The 21,090-nt window shown below is 40.7% G+C and overlaps 1 protein-coding gene across 2 annotated transcripts; it reads left to right on the forward strand.

The window, feature by feature from the left end:
- Window positions 1-950: 950 nt before the first annotated feature.
- kcnk10b (potassium channel, subfamily K, member 10b) lies at window positions 951-19,485 on the forward strand. Of its 2 annotated transcripts, none has more exons than XM_069536133.1 (7): window positions 951-1,202; window positions 5,545-5,960; window positions 14,573-14,690; window positions 15,942-16,102; window positions 16,668-16,860; window positions 16,951-17,093; window positions 17,608-19,485. In XM_069536133.1, coding segments are annotated over exons 1-7 (1,716 nt in total). In that variant the 5' UTR covers window positions 951-1,201; the 3' UTR covers window positions 18,292-19,485. The 2 variants fall into 2 exon arrangements, with proteins under 2 accessions (XP_069392234.1, XP_019953546.2); XM_020097987.2 differs by lacking the exon at window positions 951-1,202 and adding an exon at window positions 1,338-1,815.
- Window positions 19,486-21,090: the final 1,605 nt, after the last annotated feature.

Genomic DNA, 21,090 nt, shown 5'->3' on the forward strand with positions numbered 1-21,090 from the left:
ACATTCTGTCAGCAGCATATTGTTGTTCTGCCATGTTCCTTGTATTGTTTGATGGACCTTTTAACCCCTCACGTCATTTACCAACAAAGGATTGTGAATGACTTATTACAGTAGTGTGACAGACAATGTGGGGAACATGGAGTTTTTAAACATTATCATCAGTCTTAAAAAAAACACATAAAACGTAGTCTGCAAAGATATTTTTTACGTTATTTCCCTGATTTGATATCATTTCAAAAGACACATGAGGAGCACACATTAAAAAGGTTATATTAAATGAATCTATTAAAAGTATACATCACACTTCACCCTAAAATCCTCTTAATCATGCAATGAATATGTTTTAATGCTGGTAACACCACTGTTAATTTGTACATACAGAGAAAGAAATGTCTCTAATTTCATTTTTAGATAAATTCAGAAAGATAAATGCAGATTTTATTTAATGTAAGTCCTCAGTTAGCTTTGTCAATATGCTTGAACCACAAATCACAGGCCAACGGTTTTAAAGTATACCAACAGTTCCAGTCATGTGTTGTACTTGTATTAACAACCTTTATATTGACTTTTTTCAGCAGTTATTGCAAGTAATTAGTGTTCACTATTATTATGAGTTTTATTTAGTTTCTACATTAGCAACTTCTAGATTTTTTAAAATATACTATTAAATAAATATATTAATTCAAATGATTAGGTCATTAAGTCACAATTAACATCCAATTGAAATTAATGAAAACCAAAACCTGCCTGTAGGGTAAAGGGTGAAAAAATATTGCATGGACGAATGGACACAAACATGCAAAAACAAAAAGTATTGTCCTTAAAATTATCAATAAGCTGCAAACTTGCCACATTTAGACCATGGGACGTTTTGGGCATAAAAAAAGCAGTTAAACAATATCCATTCTATCATATTTGCTGAATTAATTCACTGTGTCTTGTTATTGCCCCTCAATGTTCGGCCTCATCATCTGACTGGGTTCAGGATTAAGGGGGATCCAGCAGGATGGAAGGGGAGACTCGTCTTTAGCTCAGTTCATAAATAATGCACTGTTTCCCATACGTGGATGATGTCATGCTCTAAGTCTGCCTCTGATTTGGGGTACCACATCTCCTGCATCCCGCCCCGCACCATGTGCGTAGTCGCCGGCTGCCAAACGATGAGAGGATAACCACCCTGCTCTGGAGGAAAAGGCGAAAGAGTGAGTATCCATTAACCGATTTTACAAACAAATCAGAATGGATGTGCATTTCAATATAAAAAGCAGGTGGAGTGATGTGCTTTGGGGATGAAAAGGGAGGAGAGCGTCCTCCCTTCATCCCCGTTGTTCTTGCTGCCGGCGTAAAACGCGTGCGTAAAGTTGCCGGTTTGGACGCGCTCCTGCTGTGTTTTCGGACCGGACCACTGACCACTGGTGTGTGTGAGGGTGAGATGGGATGTGGTTTGGTCCTCAATGCGTTGCGACAGCTCAGAGAGAAGGTCTCACAAGTATCTCAGTGTGGCAGGCGATCAGCACTCGTCCAAACGAGGCGGAGGAGGAAGAAAAAGAGGAGGGGGCACCAATAGAGCAGAAGCAGACAATGCGGTTAGGCGATGCGCTTGTTCCTCTGTACAATTTACAACCACATCCAAGTAAAGATGACATGAAGATGTGGCAGAGGGATTCCTCCTGATTAGCTTATTTTCTTAATTTTTTTAAATTATTTTTCATTCGCACTGATCATCCCTTCGTGCGTTTTGGTTGAGAACAACAAGCGAGATGAAATTTCCAATAGAACACCCGAGAAAACAAGTTAACTGGGACCCGGAGCAAGGTTGGTAAATACTGCTTTTTAAATGTCTCATAAGTTGATGTATATGTAATTTTAAAGAAGCCTGAACATCAAACCATTTCATTGAAATACACGAGACACAACAAATCGTATCAGGCTTCACTATTCGCCATTTCAAACTGTTTATTTATCCTTAATTTACGCAATTTGAACTTTCAGTTATTTAAATATTCTCGCAGAGCTAAAAAGATCAATAATACAAAACAAATGGGATTATTTCTGTCTCCTCTCCATCCTCCTCTCCTCCTTCTGTGTGGAGCAGCGCTGTGGGGAGCATCAGCTGCGTCAAGGTGCCAAAAGAAAGTATTGAGATATACCGGAACAAGTTTCAAAATAAAAAGAATGTTTCCTAAAAAGTAGGATAATATTATCGCAGCCTACTTATCAATTTATCTCCAACAATATCCAATGAAGCTACACCAACAAAAACATTGTTTTCAGAGACGCAGTCCTCCTAAATCCTCCAAAGGGAAATCTCTGCACAAACTAATGAGGGTGTTTTTGGCAAATGTTTTCCATAAACTACACAATGATTTAACTTGGTCTTCTTTTTCTATTAAACTGAAATGTTATGCTCTGACATATAAACTACATGTAGACTCAAAGACAGAGTACTCTTTATATTTTCCCTTTGTAAATGTTTTATTGTGACTTTTATTTTCTACCGGAAGTCTTGGCTCTTCGTGTATTATTCCATCTGGCTTGACTCTTGAGTTTGAGGCTCAGCTGCTGAGTTCAACGCCTGCAACATGTCCACAGGGACCAACTGGGCTAAGAACCCGAACCGAGCCGGTCCAAAATGTGCCCTCATGCTTTTGCTATGACTGGAGTCGCTTTGTATTTCTGTTCATCAGTGACTGGATCATTCTTTTGAACCATAACATGTGAGGCTGAAATGTTGAAAAGCTGAATATTTGTTGTCCCACCACAACTGAGTCCCACTAAACTGTGCAGTAAATGGCCGCTGAAACATCTCTCATATATTCTGTCTCATTTTTTCAGTCAGAATTGAGAAACATCTCATTTATTGACCTGAGTCAAACATTGTCTCTGTTTTGTTCAGACAAGCATAGAGACAGAGAGAGAGAGAGAGGGAGAGAGAGAGAGAGAGAATCAAATAGTATCAGATAAAAAGCACTGCTTTCCACTGAGTGGCTTATTTAATTTGCAAAAATCAATAGTAGGCAGCTTCAGTGGTTTGAAAAGGATTTTAGATTTATGCCACGCAGCATCAGAAATCTGAAACCACATTATGCTCGTCACAGTGGACTTTTGATCACTTGAATATACGAGGTACAGTTTTCTGAAGTGCCAGCAGCCTCTGCCCTGCTGCATACAGCTGATTTACTTAGTTTCGCTCAGGTTATAGATTTATATTCTTTTATTATAACTGTTTCAATCATTTAGATGTGTGTGATACAGCCTTATAGCTGCCTCTGTCCTGCTGCACAGAGCTGATTTTCACTCACTGGATTTAAAACAATTAATGTCTCTATATGATACTACGATTAATTTGGTCAAATCTGCATTTGATCTACGAGTATATCTTCTAGTACATCCATTAAAATGACCGCACGGAGTTCTTCACATGATATTAATGTGGGGTCACATTCTTTTTGCTGCTTCACCTCTTAGTCTTGATTTTCTAATTCATCACTTGTTCTAAAAATAGCCCAGCCGCCGCCCTTAAAGGGCATAGACTGTAAATTGAAAGTGGCAGCTTTGCACCTTCCCAAGCTCCTGACATTACTTTGCTTTTATTGATTCACTCATGATACAGGGATTAACTAACAAGATTCTTAGCTGCTGGACCAGAGAATGAGACACTTCCTGGATGTCCTTGAGTCATCATGGCGGATGTGTGTGTGTTTCTGGACGTGTGTGCGTGTGTGTTGAATATCCCATAAGTGAAACCATCCCATTAAACAGAAGTGTGCCTCTCTTAAGCAAATCTATTTCGCATTCCTACCTTTAAGAATTGCATCAGTGTAGACAGCAGTCTCCGCCCGTGACTACAGTGCACTCCACGCCCTCCGTTCTGACTGAGGTGGGGGCATCAGGGGTGAAGGCCGCTGCTCTGAGTAGTTTATAAAATGCATCGTATATAGGAATCTAAATTTGGCTGCTTCCATGGAGCTGCTTGCTTCATGGTTGACCTGCTGCAGCACATATGCATTTAGTATAAAACCCACCCAGGAGCCAATGACTGAAAGTGGCAATTACCCTTCACTTATAGTCGATTAGAAAAATTGAATCTTTATCCTCAGTAAAGAGAATAATTCTGTTTTCACCCGTACCCAACAATACTTCAGTGTTTGTCTGTGAGGTGTGTTATGTTTTCACCCCTATTCATTTGTACGGGTGACGGAAGAAGCCTTTCTTTTTTTGCACAGTTCAGATCAGGCCTATTCAGGAATTATTTTTACCCACTTTAATTAACATTGCAAGATGTTTTTTGACAGTTTCACTGATTTCCCAGTGGATAATTCATGGGCAGTGATGTAAAAATCAGGCATATTGCTGGACTGACTTAATATGATCACATCTGGTGCAGCTTCATTGAAATGTATGGGACTGTTTGGCCTTGGGGAAGTATTTGCTGTTTAGTGCCATTATATGTTCAATTACTTCAGTCATTTTGACTTACTGAATATCAATGCAATCTTCAGAGACTGAAATTAATTAATGGCCACATTTCAGAAGTTTTTTCCAGGTTTTGATTGCGTTACATTCAATTAATAATTTCTGTATTAGTAAGTAAAGCAGCAGTTGTGGTCTTCATCATCACAGGTCCAAAGGTTTTTATGTGTGGAACCCAAAGTAAATTCTCAGGGAGGAAAACTCTTGAGGCTACACACTGTTTTCAGGCTTTGGTACAACGGCACACCAGAGTTTTAGCTTTCAGTGTCAGCTTTGCAAAGAATCTTTATTGGCCCAAAAGGAAAATGGGTTTAAATGAATCATATGGGAGGTAATATTCTATATTTTGATACCTGCAATGAGCTAATGTTTATACCTGCATTAAGCTTTGCCCCTTGTTGGTACTTTATCTGGAAAGAAAGTGCCAATAAAACCTAAAGGTGTGAGACAATACTGCAATTTAACTTATTCCATCAATTCCATTTCATTTTGTTATTATTGTAACAGATGGGTTATCACAGACGGGGGCAAAGGACAAACACATCAAGAAAGGAAAAATATCAAAATGCTTTTCAAACCAAGCCAACAAAGCATCATCTCAGAATACTTTATCTCATTCTCTCAATGTGAGGGCACATTTTTACTGTCCAATCTATAACAGAGTGCCTTGAGCCAGTCATTTGAAGGTTCTGCCAGTGAATTCATTCATCTTCAATCATCTGAACAAATTAAAAAATAATAATAAAATGATTTGACTTCTACTGTCCCGATCCTCCAAAACAAAGTAAACTGGATTGGCATGCATTGCCTTGGATCAAGCTCTCCTTAAATCCAGTGAAGTTGGACCAAATTATTCACACTCTTTGATATCACTCCCCCAAATATGCCAGATTTTTTTCATCAGGATCTATTTATTATTCTTGGAAATTGGTGAAAATGTCCAAAAACATTGTATCTCACGATTTTAAAGAGAGTGAGCTCAAAAACAGACAAATTAAAACACAACCTCCCTGGTGGAGGTAACACAACATGTATTAATCCAATCATGCTCCTCTCCTCACTCTTTCCTAGTGGCGGTCCAGACCAACTTGGTCCCCCCCAAAAAGGTCCAGTCTGGCATGGCGAAGTCCAGTCTGGTCCAGGCCAGTGTCGCCACCATGCAGAATCCAATGGGCTGCGACCCGAAGACCAACGGCCACTGTCCACTGCCACGTCTGTCCATCTCTTCCCGCTCCGCCAGCGTGGTGGCCAGCATGGATGCCAGCTGCGACGGCATGGCCGCAGCCCTCCACTCAATGATGAAGTGGAAGACGGTGCTGGCAGTGTTCATAGTGGTCGTTCTCTACCTGGTCTGTGGCGGCCTGGCTTTTAAGGCGCTGGAGATGCCGTTTGAGAGACACCAGAAGACGAGCATCACCCTGGAGAAGGCTTCGTTCCTGAAGAGACACTCCTGTGTTAGTCCTGACGAGCTGGAGGCAATCATCAAGGTGGGTGCTTGAAAGTTTTAAGAAATGTTAAATATGCTGTTAATGGTTCTTTTCCTGTCTTGTCCTTCCTGCTGCCCAGACAGCCTTGGAATAGTACACTGCATCCATTGCATCTATTAATGACCAGCAGATTAGTCTGTAAGGAGATGGGAAGATAAATGAAAATGATCTGATACATAACACTGAGTGTCACAGAGTCTGATTGCTAGATAAGAAGAAGTCACTGGACTGACCTTTATAGTAGCAGCTTTATAGATGGTGATTGCTATCAGGGGGTAATTGGGGGTTCTCGGGGTAATTAATTCTGGTTTCATTAGCTAATCACATGAGCTTGAAAAGCTTGGATGCAGCTTCCTTTCATGTTCAGACTGTCCTTCAGCAAATGAGCCTTTAATCACACTATGGCTTTAACACTGCTGCACAATTTTCAGATTTATCTCTCACGTGCACATGACACATGGTGATCTGAACATCATGGATCATTTCATAATTTAATATCCATCCATTTTAACACTTACTATGATTACAGGGATGCAAATATTCTGATATTAACTCTATTAAGTCAAAAGTCTGAATGATAATTTAATGTAAACATAATTTTCTGATTACTGTAACCTGAACAAGGTCATACTGGCAATATGCCTAATATGACTAAACAATAAGACGTATTCTGATTTTAGATTATGTAGATATGTATATGTCTTAATCCTATTGGAGTTTCTGCAGCATTTTAAAGCAACATTGACATTTACGACACCGCTTGACATCATAATCAGAATTTGCTCTGTAACGTGTAAACAGGAATATGAATAAGAAAATTCTATCAGCAACTAATCATGAATTCAGATAATCTCCAAATCAGAGCAAGTTCAATAGTAAGTGGACTCATTCCAAACAGTTTCTCGCTTCGGCCTCATACATTTGTATTCATGTCTTCAGGCATCACAGATCGTGTAAGAGCTTAAGTTGCGGCAGTTTAATTGTTGCTGCTGCAGAGACCGACACTCAAAGGTTTTTTTTTTTAGATGTTGTTGTCAGCTTCAGTTCAGTCATCCCTTATCTGATTCCTCTACTCAACCGCTCCAGTGCTGGGAAATGATCCCAGCTCTTATGCTGAGCCAGAGAAGTGACTGTACCTGATGCTGTCATTCCATTCTGGTATCTGTTGCACATTTCAGAAATGCTTGTCAGCCCCAAGCACTTTATGTGGTGGACTTAGCACCTGCTTATATTTGCTGGGGTGGAGCTGGCACTGTCGAATCCCAGTTGTATGTATGAGTTTGTATGTTCTCCCCATGTTTGTGTTGGTTTTCTTCACACACTCCACCTCCCACAGTCCAAAGACATGCAGATTGGAGACTCTAAGGTGCGAGGTGTGAATGTGAGTTAGAATAGTTGTCTGCAATTCGCTGGCGTCCTGTTCAGGGTGTACCCCACCTCTCGCTCAATGTTCTGGGATCCGCTCCAGCTCCCTGCTTGACCCTCAAAAGGATAAGTGGTATAAATGATGGACGGATGGATATCTATGCAGGTGGATTGGTTGAATTCACAAACACTGATTTATATGCGTTTTTATAACATTTACATTCGATTTTTTTACGCAGTGCTAATGCCAGTTAAAGGATTATGCAGGCACTGAAGCAGCAGCAGCTACACCCCCGACTTTCTACCCCCTGATTGGGTAAATGTCACAGGCAGGTCGATCCTTTAGCAGGAGGTATGGTGATACCTTCAGGGTTATGACAGGGACGCTCATAATTCTCAGTGACCCTTTGCGTCTGTTGATAAATACAGTGTAGTGGAGTACATGCTACTGGATACAGTCTAATGGTTCAGAACAGTAATATAAAGAGACAGTAACATACAGAAAAAATGTAAAATAGCTGTGTGCATATAGGATGTTCATCCTCAGAAACTAAGGTCGGTCAATGTGACCTTTGCGCTGCGCTCAGCTGCCCAGAAAGAAGAGCCACGCATTGATTTTGTTGCAGTTTCACTTCATGTACGAACCAATCTTAGTAAACAAGACTTACATGTTTTTGTTAAAATAGAACAGCGCCTCGCACTATCAATAATAAGTGCACGACTTTCCAAAGTGAGGCTTCGACAACACCCACACATTTTGAATAAGGAAACTAGCTCCCAGCCACAACAGCATGGTTGTTGTGCAGGAAAAATTTTAAGCCAAATTTTTCAAAATCTTTTTTATCAAAACTGTGTTTTTAACAAGATTTAAAATAGATGAAGGAATAGTAAAGGAGATGATTGACTCTCTGCTCTTAGTACTCAAATTAAAACTCCATCAAAGTCCATCTGACAATAAAATTTGTAATATCATGTTATAATGATTTATAACACAGTTTGATATGGGCTGGAAAAAAATTCATCACATCATGACTTAACTGTGCATCTTACAGTCTTTACGAAGCATGTCGACGCTTCACCCTGCCCCCTGATATTTACACCCCAGAATTATGGGTCAAGATTTAAGGTCACGAGCAGCTGGACGCAGGATTGGAAAATGATTTGAGATGTGTTGGCATGCGGTGAGTGGATAGTTTGATTTGTGAGGTGTAAGGTGATGGAAAAATGTGGGACTAAGATCAGTCAAACTCTGACGTCCGTGTGGATGTGAGCTGTTGTCCTCAGTAGACTCAGGGATCCAAGCACATGGTGAATTGCAAATGGATGCATTCAGGACACTGTTACGGCTCCGAAGGGATGCTCTTAATTAATCATGGGTTGGTTTTGGACACAACATGCAATAAACCAATCAGAGTGACTTCTCCCGTCCCTTTTAAAAGCCTGGTGTGTTGGACCTCGGTGGATTGCTGTTCAAATCTTGAGAGCAGACCATCTGACTAAAAATAAAATATTGAGCATGCAACTGACTTCAGACAAGCTCTTTTTCAGTCCAAAGGTGCAATCAATTTCTGCTGCCTAAAGATAGCGGTGTGTGAACAATGCACCTCGTTTTAAGACCAACACTCCCATGGGTTGAAAGATATCTCACACTTTGAGCTGGGGGTAAGATATGGTAAGAGTTGTTTTTAGAAATGTCGAATATTTTACGAACAGAATATTTCACATACCTCACATGGAAATACAGTAATGCAAATCCAAATACAACATTGTAAATGATTTAGATTTGTAGCATGATCATAGCTTGTGACACAGATGCTAAGAGAGCACCAAGAACTTTTTCTGAGATAAGTAAAGGTAATATTCTCGGATTGTCTTTGGCTTGAAATAACCCAATAAAGAACCAACCACATGGCATTTGGTGTGCTCCACTTTCCGCTAGAATGGCTCCATTTGATGTTAGTGTCTTAAACACTCCTCCAGGGAATATTGGACAGCCTCACTATCTGCCACCCCCCTCCCCCTTTCTCCACACCCACCTCTGTTCATTCTTTTCTCGAAAATTATTTTTCTTCCCTCGCGGTGCATAACCTCGGAGCCACTCTCAAAACGAAACAAAAAAAATCAATGGCAACATTTCCTAAGGAGACGTGTGGAAATAAAAACCTTTGGTGTGCTGTGACTGGGGTCTGGAGGGAATCAATTATTCATTGCACAGGCCAGCAGTCACAGACCTCCTGCTGCCCAAAGCAGTGCAGCGTCGCAAATCACAGAAGAAGCTGTTGACAAATAAACTGATTCAGATACATGACATAACATTTTACAGCCGCTCAAGCAGCTGAAGACAAGGAGCTTTTTGTCTGGAGGAAGTTTCTTAGGATTCATTTACTACATCTGACAAATTAAATGGATTCAAAGAATTATTCAGTCAGATGTTTGGTTTTATGTGATGTGGCGATTGGTTAACACACAGTAAATTTAAATTCACTGCCTGTAGACAGTTAAGATATTTTCACACATGAACTCCTTTGAGAAAGTTGGGGCGTTTGTCGATATTTGAACGGCACCTCTTTTTCATTTAGAGAAATTCACACTTGTTTTTTTTTCCACTTTTGCAACAGCACGCCCACTCACTCGGACCTTTTCCTGCTGTATTCTCACTGGGGCTCACTTAGACATTTCTCTGACAATTAACTAGGGCACTGGCAGAAGAAAGTCCCGGATGATGTCCACATGTCTGACCATGACATTTGCGGTTTTCGCAGGCAACCCCTCTGGAAAGTTTCAGGAAAATATCTGGACTTCAGTGCATGTCTGAAAGTAACTGGTTAGCTTAGTATTAAGATTGAAAACCAGAGCAAACAGCTAGAATTGGCCTACAGGCGCCTCTAGAAGTCATGTTTTTGTGTGTTTATGTTGAGCTAGTGGAGACTGGCTGTAGCTTGATATTTGACAGCTGTAAGAGTGATTTCTCATGGTTACAGAGCGAATAAATCTAGAACTATTTCTTTAAATCAGAGGAAGTGATATTGATTTATCATTCTACTGAGTTATGACGGTCCCTTAACCCTGAGCGTCACAAAATGAATCAGTATCAAGTCATAAGTGAGGGCCACACTGACATTTTCCCCCGTGCCGTCTGCAGGACATGCTACAGTGCTCCATCACAGAGTCTGTCTGCTCCTCCAACAGGTTCTATTATCGGTCTGTTTGTGCTGTGTCAAGCCTGTCACTCAGACAACAGGCCTCTGTAGGGACAGCACCGGTGACTCACTGTTGTCAAACTGTTTGGCGGAGGAGTCGACAGAAAAATGGCAACGTTGGAAAGCATTTGTGTGTGTGAGAGCGAGATGGATGGAGATGATGAGAGCGACAACAGGCACTTGTCAGGGTTTGCTCTGCTGCATGCGTTGACTCGACATGTGCGTGTCTGCTCCAGTGTCTGTGCTGTCCACCTACCCACTGTGCGGCCACTAATGCAGCAGACCTAATTGCTTTTCCCTGGGCTGTTGCAGTGACTCACACTGTGGCACAATGTGAAGCCTCGCTGTTATTGACACCAGCCAACCCTCATTTATTTATGAGTCACTTATCTGCCAATAAACCTTTATTAACATTGAGCTACCTGCAGTAAAACTACGTCAGAACACGCAACTAAAGCCGTCATGTAACTTACTCAGACACTTTATTTATGTATAAGTACTTAACTTCTATTAAATGACGATCCATGACATTTCAGAGGGGAACACTGTACTTTCCCCCTAATGCATCGTAAAAAGTTAAACTACCTTGCATGTCAAGTAATTCCTGCTGTAAAACCAAAGTTCAGCTTGCATGTTCCATCTGTAATAATGACATCATATTAATATGCATACATTGGCCAATACAATTACAAACATGAAGATGAAAAATGTTAAAATATGGTTGAACCCCCAGTAGATACCTTCTTCAAAGTCTGGGACTTTATATTTAAAACTCATTGTTATTGTCTTTGTCAAAGGAGAATTTATGGCAGAGCTGTTGAGTGTGACACATAAGATTATGACACTGCTGGGAGCCATTTTGGTGCATAATGAGTATTTTTACCTTCTAGTGCAATGCCTGCCTGTTTTGGAATAGATTGTTTGCTCGGCCTGTTGTGATGCTGGTTGCAGCTTTCTTCCTGAAACTGTAAAAGTGACCTGCAGTAACAGATAGATAGATAATTAGATAGATAGATAGAGAGATAGATAGAGAGATAGAGATATAGAGAGATAGAGAGATAGATAGATAGATGGGTAATATGATGAATGATGGATATGATGAACCCTAACCCTTCCACATACAGACAGCACAGTTCTGTGATTATTCAACAAATGAAGATGAAGAACATGATAATAAAATATCAATAATGCAGCCCAAATTAACATTACTTCAAAATACCACCTCAATAATGAACACATAGTTAAATCAATATCTCTACTCAATTTTACACTTCTTTTGGTCAAGGGAGACTTTATAGCAGAGCTGTTGCACTGGATTTAATTCCTTTTACAGTTCCACCTCTCAAATGGTTATTCAGTGTGACATATAATATTGTGACACTGCTGGCAGCCATTTTGGTGCATAATGACAATTTTTTCAAGTCCATCAAAACACAACTTACTTGTAAATTTGTGTTTTCCCCTTGTTTAACCCAGCTCATCACCTTGTTCTAGTCACACACACATGGCTCTAATAAATTTGTGCAGCACCTGGCACAGTGACAGAGCCAGTGTGAAGGAGAGAGAGCGAGGCACCGTGCTGGCTGGATCACTGCCGTCACCTGCTGCGGGGTAGAGAGCCCCACTGAGAGGATAAAGATCTGCATATAGGGTTTGGTCCATCTCTAATGATCCTGCAGTGGAGAATATGAAAACACATTAGCTAAAGAGCCCGTCATGATCTCTGGGCGGTGCTGCATGGTGACTGGGCGTCTGTGCACTGCAAGCCAAAAAAAAGGAAAAGAGCATGATGTGGGAAAGAAAAACACCATTTGTCGCACTCATTAACAGGCTGCGACACAAATCAAAGTTATTATGCCTCAAAAAGTGCACGTGCCAAAGGAAGATTTTCCACATATTTAATGCAGCGTGAACTTGGCTGTTCTTTGAAAAAGAGACAAAAATAGACTTCCTCATAAAGTATTCAGTTACATTGTGGGGCTATTTATAGCCCTCCCTCGACTCCAGAATTAGGTTATTTGGAGTTAATTATATAATTACTGCTTTGATTTTGCCCCATAAAGAAGCTGTGTCTGCTAAAACCTATGAAATAACATTAGCGCAATTGAATAATTTTAGATAGAGAAATTTGTCTCATTAGTGGGTGACTATGGTGATGGGGCTGAGGTAATATCAGGCATGGACCTGCAGCAGTGGGTGTTGAAGTGGTCCTCTGCTTTGAAATCTATGTCACGAGAGTTAATACATATTTTATTACATGGACGTGCATCTCACCGACAGCTTGCATGGAATGATTGTGGGGTTGCACCCAATGAAGAAGCTTACGACATCCCACAAGGAGTGTTGAGCACGTTGCTTATGAAAAGAAATCCCTCACAATGACTCTCAAGTCAGCAGAAACATTGTTTATCTGAGCCCAGAAGCAAAATTCAAACTGTAAATTTCCACAGAGATAAGAGAGAAAACACTTGTCTCATAAAGTACTCACAAGCAGGGAGTGTAGACAGAGAGCAAAGATAGTAGATTAACATTTCATGTCGACATAACGGAGCACAGAAGCAGATGAATGAGAATAATGATGCTGTGAATGCAGAGCGTTATGTGGCTTCTTAATGTTTTCCAAACACCAGACAAGTCGAGGATAAAAGAGGAGCTGAGGGGCTGCAGAAAAAGGCTGATGCTGTAAAAATAGGGAAAAAAAGAGGGGAAGTCGGTGTTGATTTAGTCAGTGTGAACTGTAAAAACATGCAAATTGGATGGAGAGGGAAAAACAAGCTGCAGGTGAAGAGCAGAGATGTTTCTGTGTATTTCCACAGGATTAGTAGAATTCTTACATGTTTTCACGTACTGACATTATAATCACTGATAGAAAAGGAAGAGAGATACTTGTTTAGAGATTTCTTTTTTAGGATGTTTTGCTAATATGCTAGGACAGTGCCTCCCGAAAATCCAGGACTTCACTTTCTTTAACATTGTGAGAAACGGCGTTTTTCAACATTTTCACAATTTTCCTTGGGTCTTAATGAAAAAAAGCACATTTAGGAAACTGATACCTGAGTGAGTGAGTGAGTGAGTATGTGAAATCTGATACAGCTTGTCTGAATTGAAGGGACTGTATGTGCTGCTGAGTGCTGGTTTTCTATTGAATTTTACTTAAGGACTCAAATAAAGCACAGGAAATCCCTTCCTTGTTTGAAATGGCCACAACCAGCAGACACTCATATTTAGTTATATTTAGTTAAATTTGACATGTATGGGGCTGAGCTTTATGGATGAATCTACATTAACAGTATTGAGTCATAAAATAATCACATTCATGTTCATAACAATGCTTGTTTAGTTCACGTCTAATTACAGATTGATTTGAATGATTGATTTGAATAATTAATATAATCGTATAACACAATATGATCATATTATCATGGTAAGCTTCCATTTTCAGTTGCAATGATATCAGAATGATTGGATTTAACGTAACTCCAGCTTCTCAGCTCCACTTCCTGTTATTACAGTGTCATGACACATGATTAAATTCTCCATCTATCTTAAACGCCCCTCCCCCTCCTTCTAAACACACATTTTCTCCTCCTCTCTCCTCTCTCCCCTCTTTTATCTGGTGATAACATTGCAGGTCGATCTAGAGATATGCACGTTCCATCTATCCTCAGACGCCTCAAGTGTTACACAATCAGTGGCACATTTGCAAACACACACAAGAGACACATGCACACAGGAAAACATAAACATTGGCAGGAGGTGGGTTAACGTGCTCACTCTTGTCACGCCATCAGGACTTTCATACAGTGAAGTCAGAGCTGGCACGTTGTGTGTTTGTTGTGTTGCCATCAGCTGAGCCGACATGTAACCATGACCCTGAATTCCCCTGTTTATGACGATCTAATGGGTTAGGTGCTCGTTTCACTGTCACTGAGTCTCCATGATTTTATATTTACAATCTTTGCTTCTAAGGTTACAATCTTATATCTCAGGTTCAAATACCTGCCAGTGGACTATCATCTTTATATTTATGACTTGTTCTCTTTGCAGCATGCAATAGATGCAGTGAGTGCAGGAGTGAGTCCGATCGGAGACATATCTTATAATTCCAGTTACTGGGACATGGGCAGCGCCTTCTTCTTTGCTGGAACTGTCATCACAACCATAGGTGAGTTTAAAATACTCTAATACCAGTTAAATATGGTGATGTTCAGAGTCAGTGCAAATCACATTTGAAGAACTTCCATGAATGCTATATGTATCAACACACTTCAGCCACATTACTTTATGCTTCCGACTAGTTGGAATGAATCAAATTTTCAGGTATTGGAGCATTTAGGGATTTGTCCCTTCAGTTTGTTAGAGGTGTTTCTCAGTGTAAATCTCTGTTATGAAACTGTGATTGCTTCGTTCTTACCGTTGCTCTCAAGTGATTTTAACAAATCCCCTTTCCCCACGTAAGGTGATGTTTAATGACGCAAAGCAGAGACACTGGGATTTAACAACCAAATACAACACCATCAAGGGTTCTTACAAAACAGGCATCACTGACACAGAGGATACTGTTTGGATCTTGCTTTTATAAGAAAATAATGTTATTAAAAAAATATAATTGATCAAAGCTCATTTTTTGTAGATACCTGTAAGCTTTGGCCATTTACAATAAATATTCCATTCCTGAGCCATTTGGTGAACGCCAGAGCTAATGCATCAAAGTTTCTGTTCTGTCAAGTAGCTGCACAGACTGTACCTCCTCTGAAATTACCGAGAAAAACACCATGTTACAGACTTGTTACTCTGGTCTAGTGCAGAATTTCATTACCTCATGCACTGATGCGTGTTGGCTTCAGTGGATTAATTTATTTCACAGCCCAGAGAAAGAATGACAAAAACAAAGACATCCAGCATACAATTCTCAACTGAATATAAATAGAAGAGTTGTGACGTTGATGAGCTTCAGTGAAAGGAACATGAACGTAAACATGTGACAGACAGGATGTATTTTACTTTAATGGTCAGGCCACAACATGTGGAAATGGAAGGAATTGGGTAGAGAACAGTTTATGCTCTTGTCCCTGTCTCCCGGGCTCCGTCATTGTATCTCTGTCACTGCAGGGCCATAATTAATGTAATTTTCTCTAAGGGGAACCTAATTATTGTCTCTCTTGGAGGTTATTTACCTCAGACCCCTGCTTCAAGTGCTGAAAGGTATTGCATGAGCCTTTCAATTGATTTTGTTGCATAAGAAAGTCTTGATTGTCTTTTCTGCGTCTCATCTTACTATTTATACCCCTCCCCCCTGTGCCACCTCCGCACCACATCCCCTCGGACTTGTTTCCCATCCTGGTTTCACTTCCTTATAATTTAATCTTTCTTACCTTATTCCTCCTCTTTTTCCTCTTCTTTATTAATTCGACAGGTTATGGAAACATCGCTCCGAGCACGGAAGGAGGGAAAATCTTTTGCATTCTTTATGCGATATTTGGCATTCCCCTGTTTGGCTTCTTGTTGGCCGGAATTGGAGACCAGCTCGGGACCATCTTTGTGAAAAGCATCTTGAGAGTTGAGAGGATATTCAGGGTGAGTTTACAAGTATCACAGCGTATTGTATCGCAGAGTATTGTATCGCAGACTATTCGCACCCCCGCTGCTGCACAAAGAGCTGTTCACCCGTTTATTCAAAGTGCGGTGAAGCCCGACTCAGTACGCAGAACCTCGAACTGGAGAATTGGTTATCGATGTCATGAACTCATTCAACGTTACTTATGTTGAAGTATCCAAGCCCCTCTCTGTACTGGTCACCTGTTTCTTCCAAGCTTATTAATATTGAACTTATCTCTTGTCTAAATCAAAACATTTGACACTGTACTTCCTTTGGCATTTAGCAAAACATGTACCGAGTGTGAGGCCAATAAGATGAATGGTTCCTAAGATATTCCATATGCAGACAAACTTCTGGAAATATTAGATTTAGTCCACGTTTTATTAGACCATAAAAGCTTTATTGCACCATATTATATTATATATTAGGCCATATAAGCTTTATTACACGATATAACATTAAAGATTAGGTTATATAAAGTTCATCATGCTATCACTATTTTTCATTCTAATTCTAGCTTATCCAATTTGTTTGTCTTTTCAGCAAAAACACAAACAGATCAGTCAGACCAAGATCAGAGTGACCTCCACCATCCTCTTCATCCTGGCTGGCTGCATTGTCTTCGTCACCATCCCGGCTGTCATCTTCAAACACATCGAGGGCTGGACCACGCTGGAGGCCATCTACTTTGTAGTGATCACTCTCACCACGGTGGGAATAGGAGACTATGTGGCAGGTAGAGAGATGTGGAGTAGATGGTTCACATGGTTCTTTTTTTATTAACTTTAATGACTTTCTATTGACATTATTTCCTCTTCATCTCCAGGTGGAGACCGCAGGATCGAATACAAGCAGTGGTACAAGCCGCTGGTGTGGTTCTGGATCTTGGTGGGCTTGGCGTACTTTGCAGCCGTCCTCAGCATGATTGGAGACTGGCTTCGAGTGTTGTCTAAAAAGACCAAAGAGGAGGTGGGGCTCATTCAATTACACCTCTCAGTATTACATTAGAGAGGCAGAACGTAAAAGGTCACTCAGCTGCTGCCTCACGTGCTCCTCGTGTCTGCTCTCTCATTTTGCACGTTAATTGCTGTGATTAACAAACATATATTGTTTGAGGTGTAGATGTTTCAGTCCAGTCAGTGATCTACTGATCCGCTAGAGTGGAAAGTGATGTCAGTGCTAAGCCTGTAGCTCAGTGTAGGGGTTGTCACTTTAGATGTAGTCCAAAAAGTTGTATAAGAAAAGTACAAATTAAATGAAATATGAATATAAAGATGTAAAATAAAAACATAAATGCACATCTTTTCTTTTCTGTGTTGTAAAAGATTTTTATGGACAAATCCATTGTTGGTTTAGTTGTTTTCATTTGATTTGATAACAGAGGAAAAATATCACCATCCTCATCCTTGAAAACTGTTTTTGACTGTACCCAATACCCCCCCAATCCATTTGCTCTGTTTTCCTTATTGCTCTGTTGTCACAGGTTGGGGAGTTTAAAGCTCATGCGGCTGAATGGAAGGCAAATGTGCGAGCAGAGTTCCGTGAAACGCGGCGGCGCCTGAGTGTTGAGATCCATGACAAGCTCCAGCGGGCCGCCACCATCCGCAGCATGGAGCGCCGTCAGCTCGGCCTGGAGCAGCGAGCTCACTCTCTCGACATGCTGTCTCCAGAGAAGCGAGCCATGTTCGCCAGCCTGGACGCTGGCCGCTTCAAGACTTCTTCCCAAGAGAGCATCGACACCAAGCTCAACAACCTGAGACTGAAGGGGGCCTGTGAGTCGTACGACCATCAGGGGAGCGAGCAAACGCCGCAGACAGCGTCTTCCTCCGAGGAGAACCTCTTCAATCTACGCTTCGGCTCCCTCACCAAGCTGGGAAGACGCAACAAGAGCCGCGAGCTTCGGGGGAACATCCCTGAAGATGTTCGCAGGGCAAGCGTAGGCATAAACACTGGCAGTGCCATGCTAGGGGAGGAGAGGACGGAGGAGGAAGAGGAGGATGACGGGGAGTCACATGAGGAAAATGGAGAGAGGAAAGAGGGAAACATCAGCTTGACAAACTTGTCGCAGTACACCGTGGAGCGAGCCAAGCTGAATGGGTTCATGCCAGCACAGGCCAAAGACAGGGAGAAAGATGAGGGGGTGAATGGACAAGCACTTCAGGTGTAGAGACAGAGAGAGTGAGACAGAAACTCAGACAGACTGAGAGATGTCAAGAAATGTGCCTTTCTGTTCCCCATGCTTAGATTGGAACTGCTCCCAGGAAGATCAGTCAGCGTGCCATAGCCATGGGAAGAAAAACGTGTTGCCAAAAACAAATAAAACTGAAAAGAGGCTGTAGCTAAAATACCTCTCTGCATATTTATTGTACAACAGGCTACTTGAGACAAGCCCTCGTCTTTTCAGCCCTTCTTGGATCTTCCGAGACGTCGGGAAACGGCCATCTGTTCACGTCGAATCTTATTTTTCATTAATGTGGGCAGGACAGTTTGAGCCATGTCACCCATCTTCAGGAACATTATAGATCTCTGCTGCGTCGTATCGTACTGTGGGAGCTATTTAAAGCTCGGCAGCCTGCTACGAAAGGACTTTTAACAAATGGAGAGTGGGAGGCTGTGTTTCTGCCAGATCGATAGACAATACAAGCATTTACCGAAGGTTTAAAACAACTACACACTTAAGAGCTCACAAAGAAAATATTCATCTGGATAGTGCATGGCTCTTGAAACACAACCATAGCAGTTTGAAAGCTGTAATAAGGTTTCTTTCTTTGTGTTGTAATAAAATGACGCTGCGCTGGAATTCACCTGTTAAAGACACAGTTAATCACCTTTGGACACGAGATTGTCAGATTGTTTTTTTTATTTTGTACATGACTTTCACATGATCACAAAATGACTTGAGATCCTCCAAATGACTTTTTAAATGAGCGAATGTGACGCTGTTGATTTTCTACTCACCGCGCATGTCTGCATCTGTGTTTACTCCTTTTTATATCAGACGAGCACTTGAGTTGTATTTTCCATCGAGCTGTAAAATGTTTACTTTTTTGTTTTCTGAAACATGTCCTGTAATTAATAATTCACTGAAATGTTTTGAACACATGACGATGAGCTTTTTTGCATTTCTTATAAAAACAGGTACTGACACTGGAGCCTAATTTTACAGAATTATCAAATGTATCACACACGGACACACACATGGACACACACACTGGTTGTACGTGTAACCTGTTTAGCATTAATCTTTCCATGACCATGACCTGTGACGAGCTTAGCGACTATTTGTTGTGTACAGTTTATTTTATGAACAGATCACATTAAATGTAGTGAGTGCCTTTTTCCAGATAATAAACATGACAAATTAAATTTTAAAAAGTGGTGATTTTGACTTTTCTCTTGTTCGGTGGATATGAGGTCACAGCTGCTGCTTGGTGAAGATGTTAGAAGACATATGTGTCCTAAGCATTTTATGAGTGAGTTATTTAATGGAAAAAGCTCATAGTTATTTAATATTTAATAACAATAACATTTATTGGCAAAGACAGAGACTGTAGCCTAAACTTATTTAAACCCTTGTCATCCTCCACGAGAACATAAAGAAAGCCCTTCACAGCTGCTAGTTGCAATGCTTGTGTATCTACCCTGGGGCAGATACAGGCTGTATATGTTCCTTCAAGCATTGTCATGCAGTTCATTCATTACTGGACATAATCAAAGCATCCTGAGGTCCAGGGATTGACCCCTGTGCCAGAGGCTTACCCATACCTGGCTCTAGGCTTCGTTATTATGATAAATGCCGTACGAATTGGACATATAATTGGTCTCTCTGTGAAAATTGGCCCCTTTATTGCCCCTAATTTAGAATAATCCTACATCCTCCACTGGCCCAATGCATCTGTTTACATTTAAATAACATTTTGCTTTGTTTGGTCCGGCCTGAAGTGTAACTGAAGCAGCTACATGGAATTCATCCATTATTAATTTCATTAGCATCATGTAAAATGTTTTCTCTGATAAAGTCTCAATGTCATTATATATTTAGATCTTTTGCCAGAAGCCATTGGCTGGAAGAAGTGTTTTGTTATTGTTAATTAAAAATAGAAGATGAATGGAATGAATAGTATAATGAATGAATGAATAGAATAATGAATAGTTAGATATACTACTCTGTATATGACCAGTGTGAAACCTGCTTTTACAGGACACAAGGACGTTAAGGCGACTTTTACTTTTCAGGTTTTGGCCCAAACACGTTTGTTCCCTTATTAAAATGGAATGGAGATTTTCACTTCTGATAAGTGGCTGTGAAAAATGATGGTTCCCATAAAAAAGTGACGTATTGAAAACAGTTAAATTTGACCTTTAGTTTAATGTAATTTATTCCTGTTGTGTCAAAATATGTGAAAGTATTTAATGCAGTAATTGTAAATACAGTCAATGCTCATCAGTGATCTCAGGTTTTACAGCTATTTACGACATTATTCGCTCTTTTGTCCTCATAAAAAAAAACAACAAGACCAAAAACAAAACAAGGTGACAAAAGGACAAACTAGAAATGATCTCAATTTACTGAATCAATTCAAACACAATATGTCACCCTGTCTTGCATTTATTTTTATCCCATTGCTTTTTTTCCCCCACTCCTCATAAAATTGTATCCCAACCCAATATTCTAATTACATTATCACTGTGAATTTGCTTCGATGCAGCTTTTGTGGGTTATTAAATGACAAAACACACTGTTATGTAAGCAACTCATGGCGTGTTGCAGGGTGATGGAGCCCAAGGACTCCATCTGTGCACGTCTCGCTCAGAGCCACGGTCAGGTGCTCAGAGTGTGTTGCACTGAGGAGAGCGACCCAGCTGAAAGCACCACAGAAGGAATTAATCAGGGAGGCAGGCCAGTGTATGGGAGGGCCATAAATCGCATGTCATGGAAAGGGTGTGTGTGTGTGTTTCCTTCAAG

The sequence above is a fragment of the Paralichthys olivaceus genome, chromosome 12, assembly GCF_024713975.1.
Source record: "Paralichthys olivaceus isolate ysfri-2021 chromosome 12, ASM2471397v2, whole genome shotgun sequence".
Classification (NCBI taxonomy): domain Eukaryota; kingdom Metazoa; phylum Chordata; class Actinopteri; order Pleuronectiformes; family Paralichthyidae; genus Paralichthys; species Paralichthys olivaceus.